The following is a 22,867-nucleotide window of genomic DNA, read 5'->3' on the forward strand; positions in this document are numbered from 1 at the left end:
TTGCAGAGCTTTGGCTGATAAAAATGCATGCACGTCCATGATGCGTTTCATGTGCAATAAACATGCAAGTCGAAAAGTTATCCCTGGTGGGCAAAGACTTTGGATTATGAATGAGCTCTTATGACTAAACTCTTTTCCATATATTCTAATATCAATCAATCAATAAGTCCATAGATTCCCACATGAAAAAATACTATAGTATATTATAGTATATTATAGTAAAATTACAGTAAAATTACTCTAGTAAATACTATAGTGTTTTTGAACCATACTATAGTAAAGATACTACAGTAAATTGTAGTATATTGTAGTATATTACAGTATTTACTACACTTTGTTAATTTACTGTAGTATATTTACTATAGTATGATTCAAAAACACTAGTATTTACTAGAGTAATTTTACTATAACATACTATAGTATTTTTTAATGTGGGTTATTATTATTAATACTATTATAAAACTGACAATAAATAAATAACAGCAATTTATGTGAGATAAAAGGGACCTGGCCTGTGTGCAAACATATGCATGTACAGCATAAGTCATGACTACAGTGTGCATACATACATAGAAACACAATGACATTTATTGCACTGTAGAAAGGGGAAATGTGCAGTTTTTCTACCAGATCTTAAAAAATTACTTATTTGATTTAGTCATAATTATTATTATTATTTTTTTTGTCACACTAGTTAGTTTATATGTTATCTCATCTAAATCTTTTTACAGTGTTCTGTTTGACACCCATGCTGTTACTCTTTCTTCTTGGTTCACTGACTAGATAGAAGAGGACTTCTGATTGGCCGACTACCCGGTCGGGCACCTAAATGAAACCTGCTTTTCTATTGGATCATATCGAGTTCCTGGAGTTTCTGCATCAGAGAGAGAGAGAGAGAGAGAGAGAGAGCAAGAGGAGGAAAGAGAGTTGTAGGAGGGGCGGATGGGGATGCCCCCTTAAGAAAGTATTGCAGTATCTTCTGTCTACCGTGCCGACTGCATGAGTGATCCAGTGTCAGAGGAGCACAGGACTGTAGAGAGGGACCATGGCTTCCCTAAGCCCTTTCGGACGGTCCACCAAGGACATTATGAATGTGATGCAAAGGCTGCAAGGTAGGTGATACTGTATTTCTGTTCTCCCAGCTTCCACGGCGTCCTCTGGCTCTATGAGTCAGGAGGAATTTTGCTGATTCAGTGCCTTCACACCAATAGTTTGCCAGATGCCTCTTGTTGCACAAATGCACCATATTTGATAGCATAGGAACTGACCCACTCGAGAAATCAATATTGATGCTTTACATAATGGCTATGCGTGTCCATCCATTTATTTTTAAACTAATGTTGTCATCAAATACAGCTTATGGCAGTGTTGCAAAAAGAGATGTTTGTGTATTTGAACTGTCCCGAGGGAATCATGCACTTTCATTAGAATGGCTTACGGATGCCTTGCTTTATCAGCTGAGGGTTCAAATGGACTGGTTTTGTGCTGCAGTGCTTGAGGTAAGGATAGGTTTTCTTCACCTTTTAACTAGATACAGAGGATCTATTTGTGTCGTGATGCTTTCTTTGTATCTTTGTACATAATTGTGTCTGCTTGGTGCTGACTTAAATTGGTAATTTAATTAAAATCACATAGATGGCATGTAATCTAACTGCAAAGAACTATTGTTAAATTGCCCTAGTAATGGCTTTTTAAAAACAATTTTTTTAACAAAGACAATTAGATTTGTGTTTAATATAAGTTTGGCCCATGAAGGTCATCTTTGTTACTTACAGGAAGTTGTCCTTGACAAAAGGCCCTTTTCTTAAACTTGTGTTGCTGCCATAGAGAGAATAGAGTTGTTTGACCTTTCTTGCTTGAATGATTCTTTATGATAAGATTGTTTTAGTCTGGAGTGCTATGTCATGTCATATCAAATGCATTCAAGGCACAATCTCTGCCGATATTGTACCTGCCAACATTATGAGTATGGCTTTTTAGATGGCAGGAAATGTTTAAATGTTTTTGCAATACATTTTGGAGGAAGACAAAATATAAAACCACCCAAAAGAAAAACAGGAGCGATGATTGCTGTCCTGGGAGTGAGTGATGACGTTGGGATGCAGGGGCTCATGCTGGTAGGAAAATGTTTCCATATTCCACCTGTTTTGCTGGGCAGCTTCATTATTCTCCATCACCAAATCCACATGTTTAAAGGGATAGTTCACCCAGAAATGAAAATGTGGTCAAGTTAAAGCTATAAAAAGCTCAAAAAGTAAAAGCACAAGCACAAGCACATAACAAAAAATGAAACTGAAAATATCATACTTTCAAAATATTACTCAATAATACAATACTATATATGGAAAATAATACTAAAAGTACACTGTTCAAGTGTCTCAGTGTTTTTCCATACAATCCATACAATTCAATACAATTGGTTCCATTTTTTTTCTTCCACAGTAAAAAGAAAGTCAAGCAGATTTTTAATGTCATAAAAGTGCATAATTGATGACAGAATACATTTTTTTTTTGTGTGGAGTATCCCTTAAATTAAAGGTGCAGTAAGTGATTTCTGAGAAACACTGTTGATATTTGAAACCAACCCAAACAAAAACACCCCTCCATTCATTGCTCCGCCCCCAAAAAACACAAACATACAATGCAAGAGTGGATGTCTCTTTATCATAACTGAAGCGAAGCAAAATAATGCTTTGCGAAAATTACAAAGAAGAACAAAAAATTAACATACAGTACACAAGAGTATATACAAGCAACAGTTGGTTGTTAGTCGCCAGCAAATCCAGACAAACAATGTCTCTCAAAACTGAAAAGTTACTTACATACAGAGCAGAAAAAACGCAACCTCTGTGTCCGTTTTCATGCCTTCCCGCTTAGGTCTCTCCAGCGCTGGAAAGTTTTTCTAATATTAACACGGGTCCTAAAGCTCTTGCTTGATCATAACCCTTTTTTCCCAATGATATACCTCTGAGCTTTTCTCTTTTGTAATGTCTCTCAGCCATCTCTCTTTCTACAGTCTTCAAATCTTCCTCTTGCTCACTCTCTCTCCTCCCCCATCATGAGTGGACACACCCCTGCTGCTGATTGGCTCACTCTCTCTCCTCCCCCATCATGAGTGGACACACCCCTGCTGCTGATTGGCTCACTCTCTCTCCTCCCCCATCATGAGTGTACACGCCCCTGCTGCTGAATGGCTCACTCTCTCCCCTCCACATCATGAGTGGACACGCCCCCTACAGCTGATTGGTTCACTCTCTCTCCTCCACATCATGAGTGGACATGTCCCTACCGCTGATTGGCTCACTCTCCTCCTCCATCATGAGTGGACATGTCCCCTACAGCTGATTGGTTCACTCTCTCTCCTCCACATCATGAGTGGACATGTTCCTACCGCTGATTGGCTCACTCTCCTCCTCCATCATGAGTGGACACGCCCCCTACAGCTGATTGGCTCACTCTCTCTCCCCCATCATGACCACGCCCTCTATAGCTGATTGGTTCACTCTCTCTGCTCCCCCATCATGAGTGGACACGCCCCCTACAGCTGATGTGTTCACTCTCTCTCCTCCCTCATCATGATTGGACAGGCCCTCTATAGCTGATTGGTTCACTCTCTCTGCTCCCCCATCATGAGTGGACACGCCCTCTATAGCTGATTGGTTCACTCTCTCTGCTCCCCCATCATGACCACGCCCTCTATAGCTGATTGGTTCACTCTCTCTGCTCCCCTATCATGAGTGGACATGCACCCTACAGCCAATTGGCTCACTCTCTCTCTCCTCCCCCATCATGAGTGGACACGCCCTCTATAGCTGATTGGTTCACTCTCTCTGCTCCCCCATCATGAGTGGATATGCACCCTACCGCTGATTGGCTCACCCTCTCTCCTCCCCCATCATGAGTGGACACGCCCCCTACAGCTGATTGGCTCACTCTCTCTCCTCTCCCATCATCAGTGTACACACCCGCTACAGTTGATTGGTTCACTCTCTCTCCTCTCCCATCATGAGTGGGCACGCCCCTAACGCTGATTGGCTCACTCTCTCTCCTCCCCCATCATGAGTGTACACACCCGCTACAGTTGATTGGTTCACTCTCTCTCCTCTCCCATTATGAATGGGCACGCCCCTAACGCTGATTGGCTCACTCTCTCTCCTCCCCCATCATGAGTGTACACACCCGCTACAGTTGATTGGTTCACTCTCTCTCCTCTCCCATTATGAATGGGCACGCCCCTAACGCTGATTGGCTCACTCTCTCTCCTCCCCCATCATGAGTGGACACGCCTCTACTGCTTATTGGCTCACTCTCTCTTCTCCTCCATCATGAGTGGACACGCTCCTTATAGCTGATTGGCTCTCTCTCCTCCCCCATCATGAGTGGACACGCCCCCCTGCTGCTGATGTATAAGTGTTGTGTTGCTCGGCCCTTTCCACTCTCAATAGCATTTCTCAGAAATTACTGCACCTTTAAGCTTGCATCACTATTACTGTTGCTTGTACTTTGAACAAACCTAAAAAAGTAAAAAAATCTAGATTGTAATAAAACACCCAGACTGACCAATATGCTCAATGGCCATATATTGTTCAGTGGTTTTGTCTAAGAGCAGGACAGGGACTCTAGAAGAGTAGGTGGTGTGTGTCAGGTAGAACCTGACACCTCTTTGGAAGATGTCCTGTCCTTGGAAGATGGAACAGATCGAAACTTGGACTCTCTGGCGTTGTGTGCCCCTTCTTATTGACTGATGGCTGTTACTCAGTGTTGGCAGTGGACAGGGGCAAGTCTATAAAAATTACAAATTAGCTGTATTTAGTTCTGTTTGATGGCAACCCGCTGGCCGAGTACAGCGAGACTTTTGAGAGTGTTAATCCCGTGACTAAGTGAAAGCAGATGTTTCGCTGTGGGCTTTCATGGAAGAGTAATAACAGCATAAGGCTGGTAAAATTTTCTGCTCAGTAATTGATTTAAGAATGATTTCAACAGCTCTTATGACAATAAACAGACCAGAAGTATATGGAAAGAGCAATAATACAAGCATAAGTGTTGTTAAGATCTAACTCCTTTTAAACTTAATAACCAGGTCTTGTCCAGGCATGCTGGGTAACACAATAATAATCTACTAGCAGGTGACTGACTGTGACATGTGATTTATTCACCTGTCCAGATTTACGGATGTACTTACAAAAAAAAAAAAAAGGTTTCGTTTAGTTTTAGTTCTTTCATTTAAAATAAGTATGAAACTGTTTAAAACTAATTTTATAAAAAAAATGAATCAAATCATTTTGATTGGATGGTAAAAAGTGTCTGTATGGCAGGTGGTTGTATGGGAGGGGGATTTTTCCCCCTCAAAATAACAGTGATAAATAATGCATAAGACCAGTAAATATATTTTAAGAAAGTAAATAAAGTGGTTGACTTTAAGGTTTTATCCGTTTGCTATTTGAGGTTTTATTTTCACAGTAGCCTACTCAAACTCACAATCTTGTTCTGAACAACTCATAAAGTCCATGAAAAAACACTCTTCATGAATATTTAAAGATGCTCAGGGATGAAAGTGTGTGGCACCTATTCAAAGCCTCTAATGCATTTCCTATGTAACCTGTAGAGGATATTGTGCTACTTCCTTGTGGAGAATTTATGTTTATTGCTGATCACCATGGCAATGCCCACATGCTCATAGTCTTCAGGACGAAACATGAAGCGTGAATTAAGCTGAAAACAGGAACTTATTATTCAAACACTCCAGGAAGGAAGTTGCATATGCGTGATAACTGGCACTTCTGTTTTTACCGCCAAAATTTCAAGAGTCAGGCATGCATTTGCAGCTTTAGTGTAGGAAGTCTGAGTTTAGACTTAACCCACCCACATATAAACCCAGATTTACAACTGCATAGCAACGCCCTAGCAACCATCCAAAATACCCTAGCAACATGGCGATAAATGTTACACTGACATTAATTTACATGTATTAAGTACATGTATAATTTACATGTATTAAGAAAATGTAAAAATAATTTATTGTGCATGTTAAGGTTCTGATTTCTGTACATTTTCTTATGTGCAGTAGATTTGGCATTTGATGTTGGCAGAGCAGTTGCATTTTTGGCGAATTCAGTTGAATTAAGTTCAAGCATGTGGTCAAATGCAGTTTGCATTTGTGAAGTGAAGGCACATCAGAAGAGGTGTGTGCTAGTTACCATGGCACATCAACAGCGAATAAGGCGATGTGTGGTTTATATGACAGAAGGTCTGTGGTTACTGTTTTCAGAGTAACCTCTTTTGGTTTCCCTCGCAGTGGTGACTGGCGCATGCCTGTTTCGAGCGTGTGGTAAAAGCGCCATTCATTGGCACGAATGATTTTTATACAGCAGCCATTTCCTTTAGACTCATATCAGATGAAAACTCTCCAACGAAGAAAAAAAAACACAAGAAGTTTGTTGTCTTGAATTGAATTGAATTGTAAATCTGAGGGCGTTATATCAGTAACTGGTTAAATATATTGTTGGTCTGCAATGCTCGAATCTGATGCTCTCTCTAATCAAAGACAATGCCATCATCACATTGAACAAAATACTGTTATATATTGCAATTTAGATGTTGGCCATTTAATGCAGTAAGAGAATAAAAGGACACTAGAGGGCAGTATTCCAGTGTTCAATATTTTTTCTAAATATTTAAATTATTATAAATGTATCCTTGTTTATACATTGTTTATTTTTTTTTTACCTAATACATGAAATCAACATTGCATTTCTCCCTAACTGCACCAGTGATGTATTAAAGACACTCTCCATTCAGCAGATGACGGCAACATCTGACCCGTTGCCTATGATATCATCTGTCCCGAGTTTGTGTTGAACACACTCATTTAAATTTCAGATGCTCCACACACTTGTTTCTCTTATTTCTATGAGTAGACTGAAAGTGACTGTACGTCGGTTCATTAATACTTTAATTAACTGTAATTCTTAACACTAAGTGCAAGTGGATGACGCTGCGAACTAGAAGACCATTATTAATAAATAAAGCTTTCTACACTGTAAGCGTGCACATTGCACACTGTTTGATAGTGGGAATGATGTTTTTTTTTTCTTGAAAGAGTAAAGTAAGGGATTACTCTTCATTTTTCTGTAATTTAATTACAGTTACTTCTGATGTAAATGCATAAAATATTGTATTGACTATAGAACAATTCTATATAAAACAACAATGGATTAAAACATCAAAATGTAACATTCAACGATAGCCGAATATCTGTCTCCAGAACTATGAGACCATTACAAAGACTAATCATGGATTTATTACAGTGGCCATATCAAACACAGAACCATGTTTAGCCTGCATTTACACTGATCACTTAAAAGGGTGATGAACTGAGAAATCAACTTTCCCTTGAGCTTTTGACATATAAAAGGTCATGGTAATATAAAAATATCCTGTAAGTTTCAGAGCTGAAAACTTCCTTGTTAGTCAAAGAAAAGCTTTTATTGACATCAGGCTCAGAAAACGAGAGCTTTCAGAATATGCGGATCTCTTACGTAATAGGACCTAGACGCCGCCTTTACAGATAAATATGCTTCTGTAGCCCCGCCCACCGACTCGTGAGCTAAGGATCGTCCCTGCATAAGCTTCCTTCTGAACACACATGTGAGTAGGCTAAAACATGTTTTTTTATGTGTTAGTTTTGCAAATCTATTGATTACATACCTTAGCATGCTGTCACAGGGTGGAGAAGGTGTTATTGAATTGGTTTACTCGTGATCGGACTTGTAACGTTGAGCCAGGCGCGAGTGTGTGTGTCTCTGTGTCCGCGCGACGCGTGTGTGTGTCCGCGCGACGCTTGTGTGTTTGTCTGCGCGAGTGAGTGAGTGAGTGTGTGTGTGTGTGTGTGTGTGTGTGTATGCGCGAGTGAGTGAGTGAGTGAGTGTGTCAGTGTGTCTTCACCCGCGTGAGTGAGTGAGTGTGTGTGTGTGTGTGTGTGTGTGTGTCTGTGTGTGTGTCTGCGCGAGCGAGTGAGTGAGTGAGTGTGTCAGTGTGTCTTCGTCTGAGTGAGTGAGTGAGTGAGTTAGTGAGTGTGTGTGTGTGTTTGTGTGTGTGTCTGCGCAAGCGAGCGAGCGAGTGTGTGTCCGCGCGTCTTTGCGAGTGTGTGTGTGTGTGTGTGTGTGTGAGTGTGTGAGTGTGTGTGTGTGTGTCCGCGCGAGTGAGTGAGTGTCCATGTGAGTGAGTGAGTGAGTGAGTGTGTGTGTGTGTCCGCGAGAGTGTGTGTGTGTGTGTGTGTGTGTGTGTGATTTAATCATTGTGTTTGTATTATTTCCGCGATATTTTGCGAGTCCTCTGAGCATTTCCCCCAGACGATTCCTGGGACTGACGGTAGCTAAAGCTCATTAAATATGCAAATCTTATCCAATCCTAGCCGTGGGCGTTTACTTCCAAGTCTTCAGTGCGGCACGCCCATCAAAACCGATTGTTTCATCAGAGAGCCTCAAAACCATGGCAGAAAATAGCCTATTACTTATTCATTATGATGTTTTTGAATATAAAAACCACACAAACGTCATAAGTTGACCACAGACAACAGTATAAAAAAATTAAAAAAGCCAGTTCATGACACCTTTAAACGCCAACAAACACCAACATTTGAAGTTCGCTAGTGGGATTAAAAAGAAGTTTGTAGGTGTTTGTTGGATAAATTTGAATTAGCAATTAGGTAACTGGCTAGCGGAGCCAAACCGCGTTTGCCTTTGTTTACGTCCTTGCTACAGAATAAAAAGTAAAACACATCAACAAAGAATAAAACATACTTACAGGTTGTGGCCCATAAACAGCAGCTTCTTTTGCAGAACTGTCCAGCATTAGCATATAGTTACATCGTGTACTAAGACGGACGGAAAATGAAACGTTGCAATTTTCTAGACCGATATGGCTAAAATCAGTTAGAAAATCTCAACTTTTCATTTTCTGTCAGTCTTAGTACACGATGTAACTATACACATCCCAACATGTAAATAGGAAAATGTTGGCGTTATTTTATCACTTATTGAGCAGTAGGCTAGCTGGAGCCGTTTACCTCCAGTCTTTGTGCTAAGCTAGGCTAGCGGTGGGTGCTCCAGACAGAGTTATGGCACGCACGGAGATGAGAATGGTTTTTATGGACTTATCTAACTCTAGGGGATACGGTGAATAAGCTAAAGTCCCAAAAAGTCGGCATGTTCCTTTAAAATTATTCACGTTTTGTGAGCGTGTGTGTATGTATATGTGTGTGTTAGATATGTAAGTTGCCTTTTCTTGCCTTATTCTAGTTCGTACAATGCCAGGTCTTTTTAATCTGTTTCTAAGAACACTAAGCTTTATCCCTGTTAGATGAAACAAATTGTGACTCATTAGATGAGCATGTGATATCACTTTTTCCACTAATTTAATTATCTTCTAGGACTGAAACAGTTTAAGGTACATTCCTCTATCTTTAACACAAAAAGCTTTTTGAGATATAAATACCTGAGCTATGCTACGGTGAGTGAGTGGAAAATGGATTTTTCCTCTAAGTGGATTTGCGAAGGAACAATTATATTTTGTAAATGCACTTACATTTCAATGCACCAAGACATGAGATTAAATTAAGTAATTTAATAAAGGGTGTTTTATTAAACAGGACACAACACAAAGCAATGCATGCCTGGAAGATCAAGACTTAACATTGGGGATGTCCATTTCTGGTCATAAGATGGTCTTATAATTGCACAATTAAATATATATATATATCAGGACATAAATAAATATGTCGTGAGGTGGGTTGTGTTTGTGTGGACCTCATGCTGTGGCTGATGGTCAGGAATAATAGAGTGATGTCACTGGCTGCACTGTAGCAGGTGGCAGATGCTTTTGCTCTAGCTGTGACATAAATGATTCAATACTTTGAGTGCAGTTGGTTCCCAGTTGCCTTATAGCCATTTGCAAATAATGCATGTATTATTTAGTATGATTAAATTCATACCATGAATGATTTTTGCCATAGACACATACAGAATCAAAAATACTTAAAGGATTTAAAATATAGTAAAAATAGTAAAAATTTTGAAATTATGAAAATAATTATATTAATAACTTTGAATGATATTATAATAATAACCTTTATTAACTTTTTTAATAACTTTTCCATTGTAAATTTTTTTTTTAAAATGTAATTTATTTCTGTGATCAAAGCTGAATTTTCAGCATCATTACTCCAGTCTTAAGTGTCACCTTCAGAAATCATATCATATTCTAATTTGGTGATTTGCTGCTCAATAAACATTTATTATCATGTTATTATCAATATTACATGTTATTATTAATTTTATATACATAAAATATATGTAATATATAATCGATTTAACAGTACTAATATATATATATATATATATTATATATATATATATATATATATATATATATATATATATATATATATATATATATATATATATATATATATATATATATATAGTGTGTATATATATATATATATATATATATATATATATATATATATATATAATATTGTCAAATCGATTAATTGCATCTAACATAAAAGTTATAATTTAATTGAATAACTATTTGTGACCCTGGACCACAAAATCAATCATAAGTCGCACGGGTGTATTTGTCGCAATAGCCAACAATACATTGTATGGGTCAAACTTATCAATTTTTCTTATATGCCAAAAATTATTAGGATATTAAGTAAAGATCACGTTCCATGAAGATATTTTGTACATTTCCTACCATAAATATATAAAAAATGTATTATTTATTATTAGTAATATGCCTTGCTAAGGACTTAATTTGGATGACTTTAAAGGTGATTTTCTCAATATTTAGATTTTGTTGCACCCTCAGATTCCAGATTTTCAATTAGTTGTATCTCGGCCAAATATTGTCCTAACAAACCATACATCAATGGGAAGCTTGTTTATTCAGTTTTCAGATGATGTATACATCTCAATAAAATAAAAAAATAGCCTTATGACTGGTTTTGTGGTCCAGGGCCACATTTAATTACATTTATTGCTTAATTCTTGCATTAAGTTTAACGTATAAATGCATACATATACATGTTTTTCCTATAAATCTTTTTTTTCTTAAGAAAATATGAGCATTGTTAAGGTGTTTTTTTTTTTATTTGTACTTGGTGGTGGTTACAGAGGTATTCTGGGTGGTTGCCAGGGTGTTGCTAGGTGGTTGCTAAGTGATTGCTCAAGTAAACTTCACTTCGAGGTCTCTTTATTCCCTCTTCATTTTAAGTCTATGAACACATGACACATGATTTAAAGTATCATTCATGTCTGTTGCACAAATGCTGTAGGATTTTTTTTTTTAATATTTAGTGTTAGTAGTTTGTTCAAGCTAGATTAACAGTGATAGTTGCCTCATCAAACACTCCGATAATGTTAAATTAATAAATTGTGCACAATGAGACATCAGTCAATTCAATACATTTTGACATGTCATTGTAAGGCAAAAAAGTCCGTTTCTATGTGCTTTGCATTTTACACTTGAAAACTTATACACGCCCACAGTAATTGTGTTATGTACCAATAAGTCCCTTGTTGTACAGCATTCTGGACTGCAATGAATCTGATTATTTTCTAAGCCATTCCTGCATTAGGGTGTCTGCAGTGCTTGTAGTGGAAGCCCCGGTGGAGTTCAAGCTGTGAAGCACGAGTACTGACCCCCACCCACCCATATAAATCAGTATAACACCAGCTGCCCAGTGACATCACAGCCCCCCGCGTGCTGATTGGAGGATCAGTGCCATAGCCGGTCAGTATGGCTGCAGCTGTGGGATGCTGCTAGAACTAGAACAGACCTGAACGGAGCATCCACACCAGCACGACTCCCCAGCTCCGCCAACAACAGGAAGTTGCCTGGCTCATAAAAACTGCCCTCGATTAGCAGCCTATCCACAGCGGAGGAGAGAGAGAGAGAGAGGGGGAGACAACAGGAGGAGGGGGAGGTTCCATCCTCCAGCACTCAGTCGCACTGTGTTTTCACACGGAAAGCTCCTGCTTCCCGGAGGAAATAAAGGATAGCTGATCTGGTTTTCCTCCCTGAATGACAGGCACGCAATACCACACATGAAGGACACAAAGAAACGGAGGGAATGCAGGGCTCACAATGGCTCACTTTAAGGACTTAGCTGTGAAAAAGACCACGTCTCTGAATCTGGTGACGGGATTCTTTCAGTATCTCCGCGGTAAGTGGGACATCGATGTCTCCTCTCATCTGACTGGATATTTCAGGAGCCACTAGCTCAGATTGACATGTAGTCTGTGCTTCACTGAATGTAGGTGAAACAGATGTATGATCCAGATATGCAGTGACACGTCTCTGGGTCATATGGCTCACTAGACATTAATGGCCAGCTGAGGTCTTCCTCGTCTTCCTCCTCAGGAGAGGTAATCACCGTGTCGGCACGGGCCACGGCTGCACACGAGTGCTGATGTTAACCTCTTTACAGCTGCGCATGTTGGATTATAATGGCTGTGGTGTGCTTAAGGCTGCACCGGCATGCCATGTGTGTGCTACAGTACATGGATGCTTCTTAAACATGCCCTGTGCATTGCATTAGAACAAGCATGCAAACATAGGATGTTGTCTCTTGTGAATATCGTTGGTCCGTCTGAACCCATCATGCATAAATATGTCTGGTGGGTGTGTGTTGGCGACCTGAATGACCTTATCTGTATCTTGAAATGCTCTGCAAGACGTGTATATTGTGTTAAAAGATGTCACAAACTTCCATTACTGCTGTTTGCGAAGTTAAGCATCCCTAGTGCTATTGCTAATACTTAGGGGTTATCCTAGCAATGTTAATTAGTTACACTTTTTTCACCTTGCAGACGATAAAAAAATAACAGCAACACCTTGAACACTCTAGGTACCACTCAGAACATCTTTATAGCTGCATAGAAACCACATAGCAACACCCTTTAAACCACTCAGAACACCTTTGCTGCCACTTTCCTAAAACATCATAGCAATACCCTGACAACCATTCCAAACATCTTTATGGCTGCATAGGAATGCCTTGACAATCAGTTAGAACATATTTATGGATGCATAGCAGTGGCCTGGCAACCACTCAGAACTACTTTGCAAACGCATAGCAACACCCTGGCTACCGCTCAGATCATCCTACTGTAGCAACTTCATAGCAGTGCCCTGGCAACCACCCAGAACATCCTAGCAACCACTCAGAACATCTTTATGGCTGCATAGAAACTTTATAGCCACTTAGCAACACCCTGGCAACCACCCAGAACATCTTAACAACTCCATAGCAGTGTCCCGACAGCCGCTCAGAATGTCTTTATGGCTGCAACCACCAGAACACCTTTGCAGTCACTTTGCAATACCCTGGAAACCACACAGAACATCCTAACAACTGCTTGACAACACCCTGGCAACCGCTCAGAATATCTTTATGGCTGCAGGGCAATGGCCTGACAACAATGCAGAATACCTTTGCAACTACATAACCAAAGTCTGGCAGCCACCCAGAACACACTAATAACCACATAACAACTCCCTGGCAACCACCCAGAACATCCTAGCAACTGCATAGCAATGCCCTAGTAACATCCCATAACACCATAGCATTGTGGCGATGACTTTTGCACAGGCAAGCGCTGAATGAAGTCTACTTAAGAGCTTGTGATTTGCACATAAAAAGCATATCTTTGTTACCTTTTTTTAAATATGCATTTATGTTGTTAAAGCTGCTGTCCATAACTTTTTTTGTGTTCAAGATTTACAAAAACTATATAATGAGAATGTACATGAATCCATTTTCCAAACCGTGTTTTTGTCTTACCCTGAATCATTATGGTACACTTATAATAAGTGTTTATATTGGGACTATTTCAGACCGGTCTGGTAGGAACCGCTGCGGAGGAGCACAGTCCCTGCGTGACTCGCCATAGACGTAAACAGAGAGAAGTAGCTCCGGCTGCAGTGTTCTTCCGCAAGATGCATGCAGTTCTGTTTATTAACCGCTAAAGCGCAAAAAGTTACGGACTTCAGCTTTAATGTTGAGTATATACTACATACTATGGGCCAGATTTACAGCTTGCGCCAGTGCAAACCCTCCTTTGGCATTAAAAAACTACTGTCTACTGTAAAACTGCTGTAAAAATTAGAACTGAAAAGGCATGGACAGGATTATATTTACAGCTTACCTTATTAGCATAAGCATTTGTTGGAGTTTCCCTTTAAAACGCAACATTTATGGGAGGAGAGTATTTAAATTAATCATACATGGTGATTTTACAAAGGTTTGCGCTAGTCAATTTACTGGTGTTGGCGCCATTATTTACCGCCCAAAAAAGCATGTCTTAAACCAGACACTAATTTGCGCTGCTCTTGGTTGATTGTGTTAGTCATTATGGAGTGAATAGAGTGACTAACACTCTCTCGCTAATTTGCCCTGTTAAGTAAATCTGGCCCTAGATCTAATAATGGGAAAATTGCCCCATGTTTCTAATATCATGCAAATGTTTTTGCCCATGCCACATGTGGACGCTCAGCTCTCCTGTGCTGGTGAATATCTCATCTCTCGCTTTTAACGCAGGCTTAGTAAAACTGTACAATATTCAATATTAAATCCTCTTGGATGCATTTATTTCTCACAAATATAAAAAAACCCCAAGGTGAGTCATGATGGCTGTGAGCAGAATGAAGAAGACAGGAAACAGTTTTGAGCAGTAAAAACGATCTGATCACTGACGTGGTTATTGTGTTTCTCTCTTCTGCAGATGAACAGGAGTCGGTGCAGAAAAGAACTTTTACAAAGTGGATTAATTCACACTTGGCTAAGGTAAGATGTTTTGGAATCTTTTTCATCTGAATGACACATCGTTTTGTTCGTAGTGTTATTTAAACTGGATTACAATACAACAGTGACTCCAAACAGTAATGGGGCACTTTTAAAAATGCTTGTATGTTATTGCATTAGATAACAAAATATGTCTTTTGTGCTGAATTGCGGCACAAACTTTCGCTTCAATTTTTCGGGGCCATTTTTGCAGCGAGTTTTAATCCTGGTGTGACAATGATTTTGAGTAGATCTGTGAATTTTTTTTGCAGATTGACAAACAAAATCTTCATTTTGACTTAATTTATGCTACCGTTCAAGAGTTAGTGGTAAGATTATAGAAATAAATGAATACTTTTATTCTACAAGGATGCATTCAATTGATTAAAAGATTTCGGGCTGAAGACTTTGCCATAACAGGAATAAATTACATTTTAAAATATATTCATATAGAAAACGGTTATTGTAAATTGTAATTATGTTTCACAATATTATTGTTTTTACTGTATTTTTCATCAAAATTTAGTGTATTGTACACTCGTGCAATTCGTTTTTGTGAAATGTTTTGCTTGAAAACTGCTTTTGCTATCTTTCTTTAAAATAAACGACACTTGTCTTATTTCATTGTTTCATACAATGATATTTAGACAGTTATCTTTTTAACTGTAGCTTAAAGGTGCAGTGTGTGAGTTTTAGCTGCATCTAGCGGTGAGGTTGTGAATTGCATCACCCACCGCTCACCCTTCCTTTTGGAAGCACGTAGAGAAGATACGGTGGCCGACACAGAACAAAGATGTCGTCGTCTAAAACAGCAGAGTGTGTCTAGCGCTCTGTAGAGAAGTTTGTCCGTTTAGGGCTACTGTAGAAACATGGCGGTGCTAAATGGCGACTTCACTGTAAGGGGACCTGCGGTGTGTGTAGATAGAAATTGCTCATTCTAAGGTAATAAAAACATAACGGTTCATTATGGAAGGTCTTTATACACCACTGAAAACAGCATTTCTGTCAATAGACCCTCAGAAATAATACACACTGCACCTTTAAGAATCTTATTTGTGTGCAACTATATGTTATGATAGACAACCAACCACTGATAATGCTGGACAGTTGATGTTGATGTTATTCTGAGGAAAGGGAACACACCAGCGTCTTAAGCAGTGATGGCTGTGTTACTGTTCTCCTGTCTTCCTGACCCATCATCCGTGAACAGCGAATGGTCCATGTAATTAGTTTTGTAGCCTAATGTCATAATGACTCTAAAGGGCAAATGTCTGTATAACTGAGTAAAGCTCAGATGATTAAAGGCTGATCGTGGTCCGGACAGTAAACAGTGAGTGAGGGGGCGTAATGCTCTAATACTCTAATAAAAAGCATGAAGGGCGCTGTTTGTGCTGTGTGCTTTGAGGATGAATGCTGTGTTGTGATGGCGTCCAACTGCCATGGCCAAGACGAGTGGGTGATCTTGTGTTAGTAGGCTGACTCTGAGCATTACAGAACCTCAAAACAGGTTCTGAATTTATTAAATGGTGACATATTTGATTATTATGCATATTTGGAAGACCAATACAGCCATACTTATGATTAAATTGATATATATTTATATACTATATGATATATGATATACTATGATATACTATATTTATTAAATTGACATAATTATATCACCTAAAACCTAAAAGTCAAAATTATGATATGAAACATAAAACTGACATTGCAATATTTTGTTTTTCTATTCTATTAATATTTCTATTAATATTGCAATAATAAAAAAACATAATTATGACATAAAATAATTTTTTTTCATAATGATATCACCTAAAATTCAAAATGATGATATAAAAAAAATCATAATTATATTACATGAAAGACTGACATTTTGTTATAATTAATTGATTTATATAATTTACTACACACGCACAAAATTACTACAAATATATGTCCACTTTTAGGAAGGATTCTGGGTTTTTTGGAACTGTCTAATGGAGCATCTTCAAAATCTATTGTGACACCAGAACTTGACCTCTTTTCGCAAATCAAATACTCTTTGTTGACATGTTGTGTCTCTTGCTAAAGAAGGACAGAGACATTCTGTCAGACCATCTGTTGTATTGTTACATTCAACATTGTTGAGATATTTCCCCTGAACGCAACTTACGTCATGTGGAAATGTGGATTGAATCCATGCTTGTAGAGACAAGTGTGTTTTGGGAAGTCTTGGACACTGTAGGTATGTGCAGATGGTCATCGAAAGGGGCTGGAACAATTCTCAGTGGGAAGAAGCATGCTTCGCTCCTAAGGTCTTTGACATGTGTGCCCGGTGATTTCAGATGGTGTGTTTAAGAATCAACAGAGCATTAGCAAGATCCTTTCAGATATTATCAAGCAAGCCATGGTCAGCATTATATGGGTGGATTTTACATTTTGAGAAAGTTGTTCATTTCTGATTATGTCAGATAACTAATTTATTTTAAGTTAACATGAAATGCATTTTCCACCCAATTTACTGCCATAATGTGAATTATTTTAGGGGCCATTTACACGACACCGGTTTCAACTAAAAACGGAAACTTTTTATCCACTTTTGCCATCTATTTACACGACAATAGTGTTTTGGGGGTCTGAAAACATAAACTTTTAAAAACGGGTTTTAAAGTGCAAGTTTTTGAAAATGATACCGTTATCATCTCCATATAAACTGCAAAAACATGAAACGGTAAACATTGTGAAATGGTAACATCATGCGCATGTGTATTACGTGTTTAGTCATCGCCAACTACTGGCCTGGCATGAATAACACAACGATTTTAATAGTTTTTGTGGACCCATGTGAACGTACACAAAACTTTTCAAAAACGCAAAGGAAAACTTTTCAGTTTTTAGTAAATTTTTTGTTGCGTAAACATATCCTTAGAGTGAAATTGGATTTCTTTAGGGAATTGATTGGCAATTCAAAATGTTGAAAAATAAGAGCAATTTGTGAAATTTAAAGACAAACGCTTCTCTATTTGAAATAAATAAATTTGGTCAATTTTGATTTGATGTCGACTTTAAGCGATAATAAATTAAATTGTGATAAATCATAATACATTGAAATATTTTAATATATTAGGTTATAATCATGTCTTGAGAAATATTAAGGAGGACCATGTTCCATATTAATTTGACATTTCTACAATTGTCAATTTTTTTATAATCAATTTCTTACTATACAAAATCAGCAAAATCAACTTTTTTAAGTTTATCCTAGGGAATGCGTGATATTATCGGCACGTCATCGGATATGAAATGAAAAAATTATGCCGATATGATAACGTGTTTATATGTGCCTGCAATAACTCACGTGTGCAAGGAGCAGTGTTGGGGGTAACGTATTACAAGTAACTTGAGTTACGTAATAATATTACTTTTTCAAGTAACTAGTAAAGTAACGGATTACTTTTCAAATTTACAACAAAATATCTGAGTTACTTTTTCAAAAAAGTAACACAAGTTACTTTTTCGCATTAATTTGACTGACAGCTCTCCTGCCCCCATGGTGAGAAAAATAAGTGCAGAGGTGTGTGTGTGAACATGAGGGTTATTGTAGTTCTAGACTAAATGTGAGCATTTATTTATCTCACTTGCACAATAAAGATTCTGTACTCCTCAAAATGAATAAAATCAGTCAAATGCAAAATCAGAGTACTATGCAAACCTCCAATAATTAAATGTTAAATAAAACAACTATTTTTATGCATTTAATCTACCTTTATATTTAATTTACCAATGTCTTGCTGCTGACCTTTGATGATGAAAATTACTAGATTTTTGGTTTTTATTGGTAAAACTTTTTTCTCCTGCATCCTATTCTACAATTATCCAGATTGGCAGCAGAGCTGCGCCCTCTACTGTTCATGCGTGAATTTGCATTTTTACCTGGGGCTTATTATTTCAATTTTGGTATGAAGAGGTCTTTACCGTTGCACAAAAATATAACTTTTTTGTTATAAACAAAAACAAGCCCAGCCCAGGTGAGAAAAAGTAACGCAAAAGTAACGTAACGCATTACTTTTTTTACAAAGTAACTAAGTAACTCAATTAGTTACTTTTTAAGGGAGTAACGCAATATTGTAATGCATTACTTTTCAAAGTAACTTTCCCCAACACTGGCAAGGAGTGCTATAGTGATAAGATCATGTCAGCAGTGTGAAACAAGAATGTTTTCACTTTCACAAAAATAATCCAAGGATTTTTTTTATTTGAAGCTAAAGACAGCATCAACTGATGTCATGCCACCCCCACTTCATGTGCACATACTCCTTATTATAAAAATAACTTTATTAACATTTATTTATCATTAACAAGTATCGGTATCGGCCTTGTCCCTAGTTTCTCCCCTACTGACAAAAATAACAAAACAGATGAATAAACTATTTTAGTTTTAGTTTTTTTAAAGGAGACATTACTAATTTAATGGATGATGATGTCAGTAAACTTTTTTATGAGGGATATTTATATAATTTGTATTATGTCAGCCTAAAAATATGCATATACAAAACTAAAGACATAAGACTAGCATTTATTTCAAAATGCTATTTTTTTTTTTTAACCAATACAGTGAAGAGAAATTATAAAAAAGATGGTTTGGACAGGCCAGAAAAAAAGACATCCTCATGAAGAGATATAAAGAAAAAGCATTTGTAAATACAAGGAAGTTACTGTCTTTTAGTTGATGTGGAAACAGAAATGGCTTTAACTGCACGTAGTAAATGATGACATCGGCAATCCATTGTTACATAGTCACATGGCTTTGTATAATGACCCACATGCAGATCGTAGAAACTAAAGCGGAGCTGTTGTAAGATGTTGTGAGTGTTGTTACCCCTCCCTCTCGCCTCATTATGCGTGATTAGTTGCTTTGGTGACGTGGCACTTTGCAGCACACAAAGAGAGGATAATCTGACACAAATGGTGGGTTTAAGTATTCCAGTCAGTGCAGATTGGTCTGAGGAGCCTTTTGTTCCACACAATCTGCTACACAACAGTTTAAAGCACGCCTATGAAAAGTTTGGAGAATCCCAGTAATGTGTGCAGCATTGGGTCCACTGCAGTGAGGCAGTGTCCGCACAGAAAGCACACGCTCAGTGCATACTAACTTGAGCTGCAGAATATGCTAAGTAATGCTTTATGCCTGCAATACTTACAGATTCACATTGCTGTCTGTGCGTGTGTGTCTGCTTTCTGCCCTGTCTGTCCAGCTATTTTATTTTGTAATGTTTTACTGTTATGCATTTGTTCAACAAAAATAAATCTCGATGTACATTTCTTGCTTCCCTTTTATTTTCTCATTAGTCAGCAGGACCGAAGCAAATGTTTTGCACATTATATGTACTTATGAGGCTGTTTTCATGATGGAAAGTTTTGCTATTTTTGTTTGACCTCTGACACATCTGTTATCTTTTCCTATTGTGTCCATTTCCTTTAATATTTTAAAGCAGATTTGCACTTTTTAGATTTTCAATCTAAACTCCAACCTGTCTGAATCATGTCATAGTCCTTACACATGGCACAGTAGCAGTATGATGATGCAGTAATTAGATAGTAATACTATAGTACATTGGTACACTACCGTTCAGAAGTTTGGGGTTGGTAAATTAAAAAAAAAAATGTTTTTGAAAGAAGCCTCTTCTGCTCTAGCCTGACGTCGTCATACTCAATTCTAGTCAGAATTTGAGTCTGATACTGCTCCGTTGGGCTGTGATTATGGGGCGTGTTTCAACCGAGCCAGGAAAGACCTCAATTGGATAGACCTACAACCAATCAGAGCAACGGAGCGACGTTGTCAAATGTCAACAGAACTCAACTGCACTGTGTTGCCAAGTCCGCGGGTTGTTTATCATGTCCGCGGGTTGAAGCGACCCCAATTATGTGATATACAGACCCAGGAATGTGAATTTTAGCAGGCAGCCCTGCCAAAATAATATACATTTTACCCCCCAAATGGCATTTTTTTCCCGGAGAACCCCCCCGGAAAGCTATTGGGCTTGTTTTTGGCTAGTTTTGAGTAGCAATTGGGCGGGTTTTGTTGTAAAAACTTGGCAACCCTGTCTGCACGCACGCTGGAATAAGTTACGTTAGAAGAAAAAGATGAGTGTAAAAGATCATTGCCGGTGGTTTAAAAAAAGAATTTAAGGATACACAGAGTACCTACCAACACGATCATCATTTCTGAGAGAAATAGTAGGTGAATGCATATACGAACAAGTTTGTTTAGGATTAGAACAAATTCAACCCAAGCGCCTTTGAGGACGTGGATGATTACGTTACTGTTTATCATCTGTCCATCATCGTCTAAAGCCCGCCCTGCCAATTTCATTGGTCCGAACAGTTTCTGTTCGGGCATAATTACTCCTCTATGGAGAAAGTCCAGACCGAACTGCCCGAGCACAATTGTTGAGGGCAGGGCTAAGTTCGGCTGGCATCCAGGCTACTTCTGCTCACCAGGGCCCAGATTTGCTAACAGCTTGCGCCAGCGCAAACCCACTTTTGCCGTCAAAAACTACTGTCAGGATTTACATTTCACAATGTTACCGTTTCATGTTTTTGTAGTTTACATGGAGATGATAACGGTATCATTTTCAAAAACTCGCACTTCATGTTTTCAGGCCCCCAAAACACTATTGTCGTGTAAATGGATGGCAAAAGTGGATAAAAAGTTTCCGTTTTTAGTTGAAACTGGTGTCGTGTAAATGGCCCCTAAAATAATTCACATTATGGCAGTAAATTGGGTAGCAATTAGATAACTTAAAAGAAATTAGTTATCTGACAGAGAAGTGCAAATCTGACACGCAATGTAAAATTAGCGCTAAAAAGGCATGGTCAGAGTTATTTTTGTGGCTGATTTTATTGCATGTGTTTGTATGAGTTTCCCTTTCAGACGCAAATTTATGGGAGGAGAGTATTTAAATGAATCATGCAAGGTGATTTACTAAGGTTTACGCTAGTCAATTTACTGGTGTTTGTGCCATTATTTAACTCCCCAAAAAGCGTGTCTTAAACCAGACGCTAATTTGTGCTGCTCTTGGTAGATTGCGTTAGTCATTATGGAAATGATCCGGCTGCGTCTGTGTTCTTTAATTTGTATGTCATCAGTAGATCACATGCAGAACTTTCAAATCTCATCTGCACTTTTATATATTACGCTCTCATGTTAATCTTCCCTGTTTAGTAAATCTGGCCCCAAGACTGCATTTGTGTGATAAAAAAATACAGTAAAACAGTAATATTGTTAAAAATCTGTACACTTAAAAGCAACTGTTTTCTATTTGAATATATTTTCTAATTTAATTTAATCTGTGTGTTGTAAAGCTGAATTTTCAGCATCATTACTCCAGTCTTCAGGGTCACATGATCCTTCAGAAATCCTAATATACTATATTGCCAAAAGTTTTGGGACATCACTTTCTTTATATGTAGAGTTTAATATGGAGTTGGCCCACCCTTTGCAGCTTTAACAGCTTCAACTCTTGGAACGTGTTAGGAGTGTGTTTATGGGATTTTTATATTTTTATTTTTACATTTTTATAGAAGCGCATTTGTGAGGTCAGGCACTAATGTTGGATGAGAAGGCCTGGCATGCAGTCTCCGCTCTAATCCATCCCAAAGGTGTTCTATCGGGTTGAGGTGAGGACTCTGTGCAGGCCAGTCAAGTTCCTCCACACCAAACTCGCTCATCCATGTCTTTATGGACCTTGCTTTGTGCACCGGTGTCAGGTCATGTTGGAACAGGAAGGGGCCATCCCCAAACTGTTCCCACAAAGTTGGGAGCATGAAATTGTCCAAAATGTCTCGGTAGGCGGAAGCATTAAGAGTTCCTTTCACTGGAACTAAGGGGCCAAGTCCAGCCCCTGAAAAACAACCCCACACCATAATCTCCCCTCCATCAAACTTTACACCTGTCACAATGCAGTCAGGCAAGTACCGTTCTCCTGGCCATCGGATTGATTCGTCTTTCCAGAGAACACGTCTCCACTGCTC

General features: G+C 38.4%; 1 protein-coding gene across 6 annotated transcripts in view; it reads left to right on the top strand.

Moving 5' to 3' along the window:
- The first annotated feature begins 896 nt into the window (after positions 1-896).
- syne1b (spectrin repeat containing, nuclear envelope 1b) overlaps positions 897-22,867 on the top strand; it is a 199,198-nt gene continuing 177,227 nt past the window's right edge. For 3 of the 6 annotated variants that reach the window (XM_079833873.1, XM_079833874.1, XM_079833875.1), the window contains exons 1-2: positions 11,832-12,232; positions 14,793-14,854. In XM_079833873.1, the coding sequence (XP_079689999.1) occupies positions 12,154-12,232; positions 14,793-14,854 (141 nt within the window). In that variant the 5' untranslated portion in view covers positions 11,832-12,153. Of the gene's footprint in view, positions 1,113-11,831; positions 12,233-14,792; positions 14,855-22,867 lie in introns of those variants that run through there. The other 3 variants (XM_079833876.1, XM_079833877.1, XM_079833878.1) reach the window with 2 other exon arrangements.

Source organism: Gobio gobio (genome assembly GCF_949357685.1).
Source record: "Gobio gobio genome assembly, chromosome: 13".
Taxonomy (NCBI): domain Eukaryota; kingdom Metazoa; phylum Chordata; class Actinopteri; order Cypriniformes; family Gobionidae; genus Gobio; species Gobio gobio.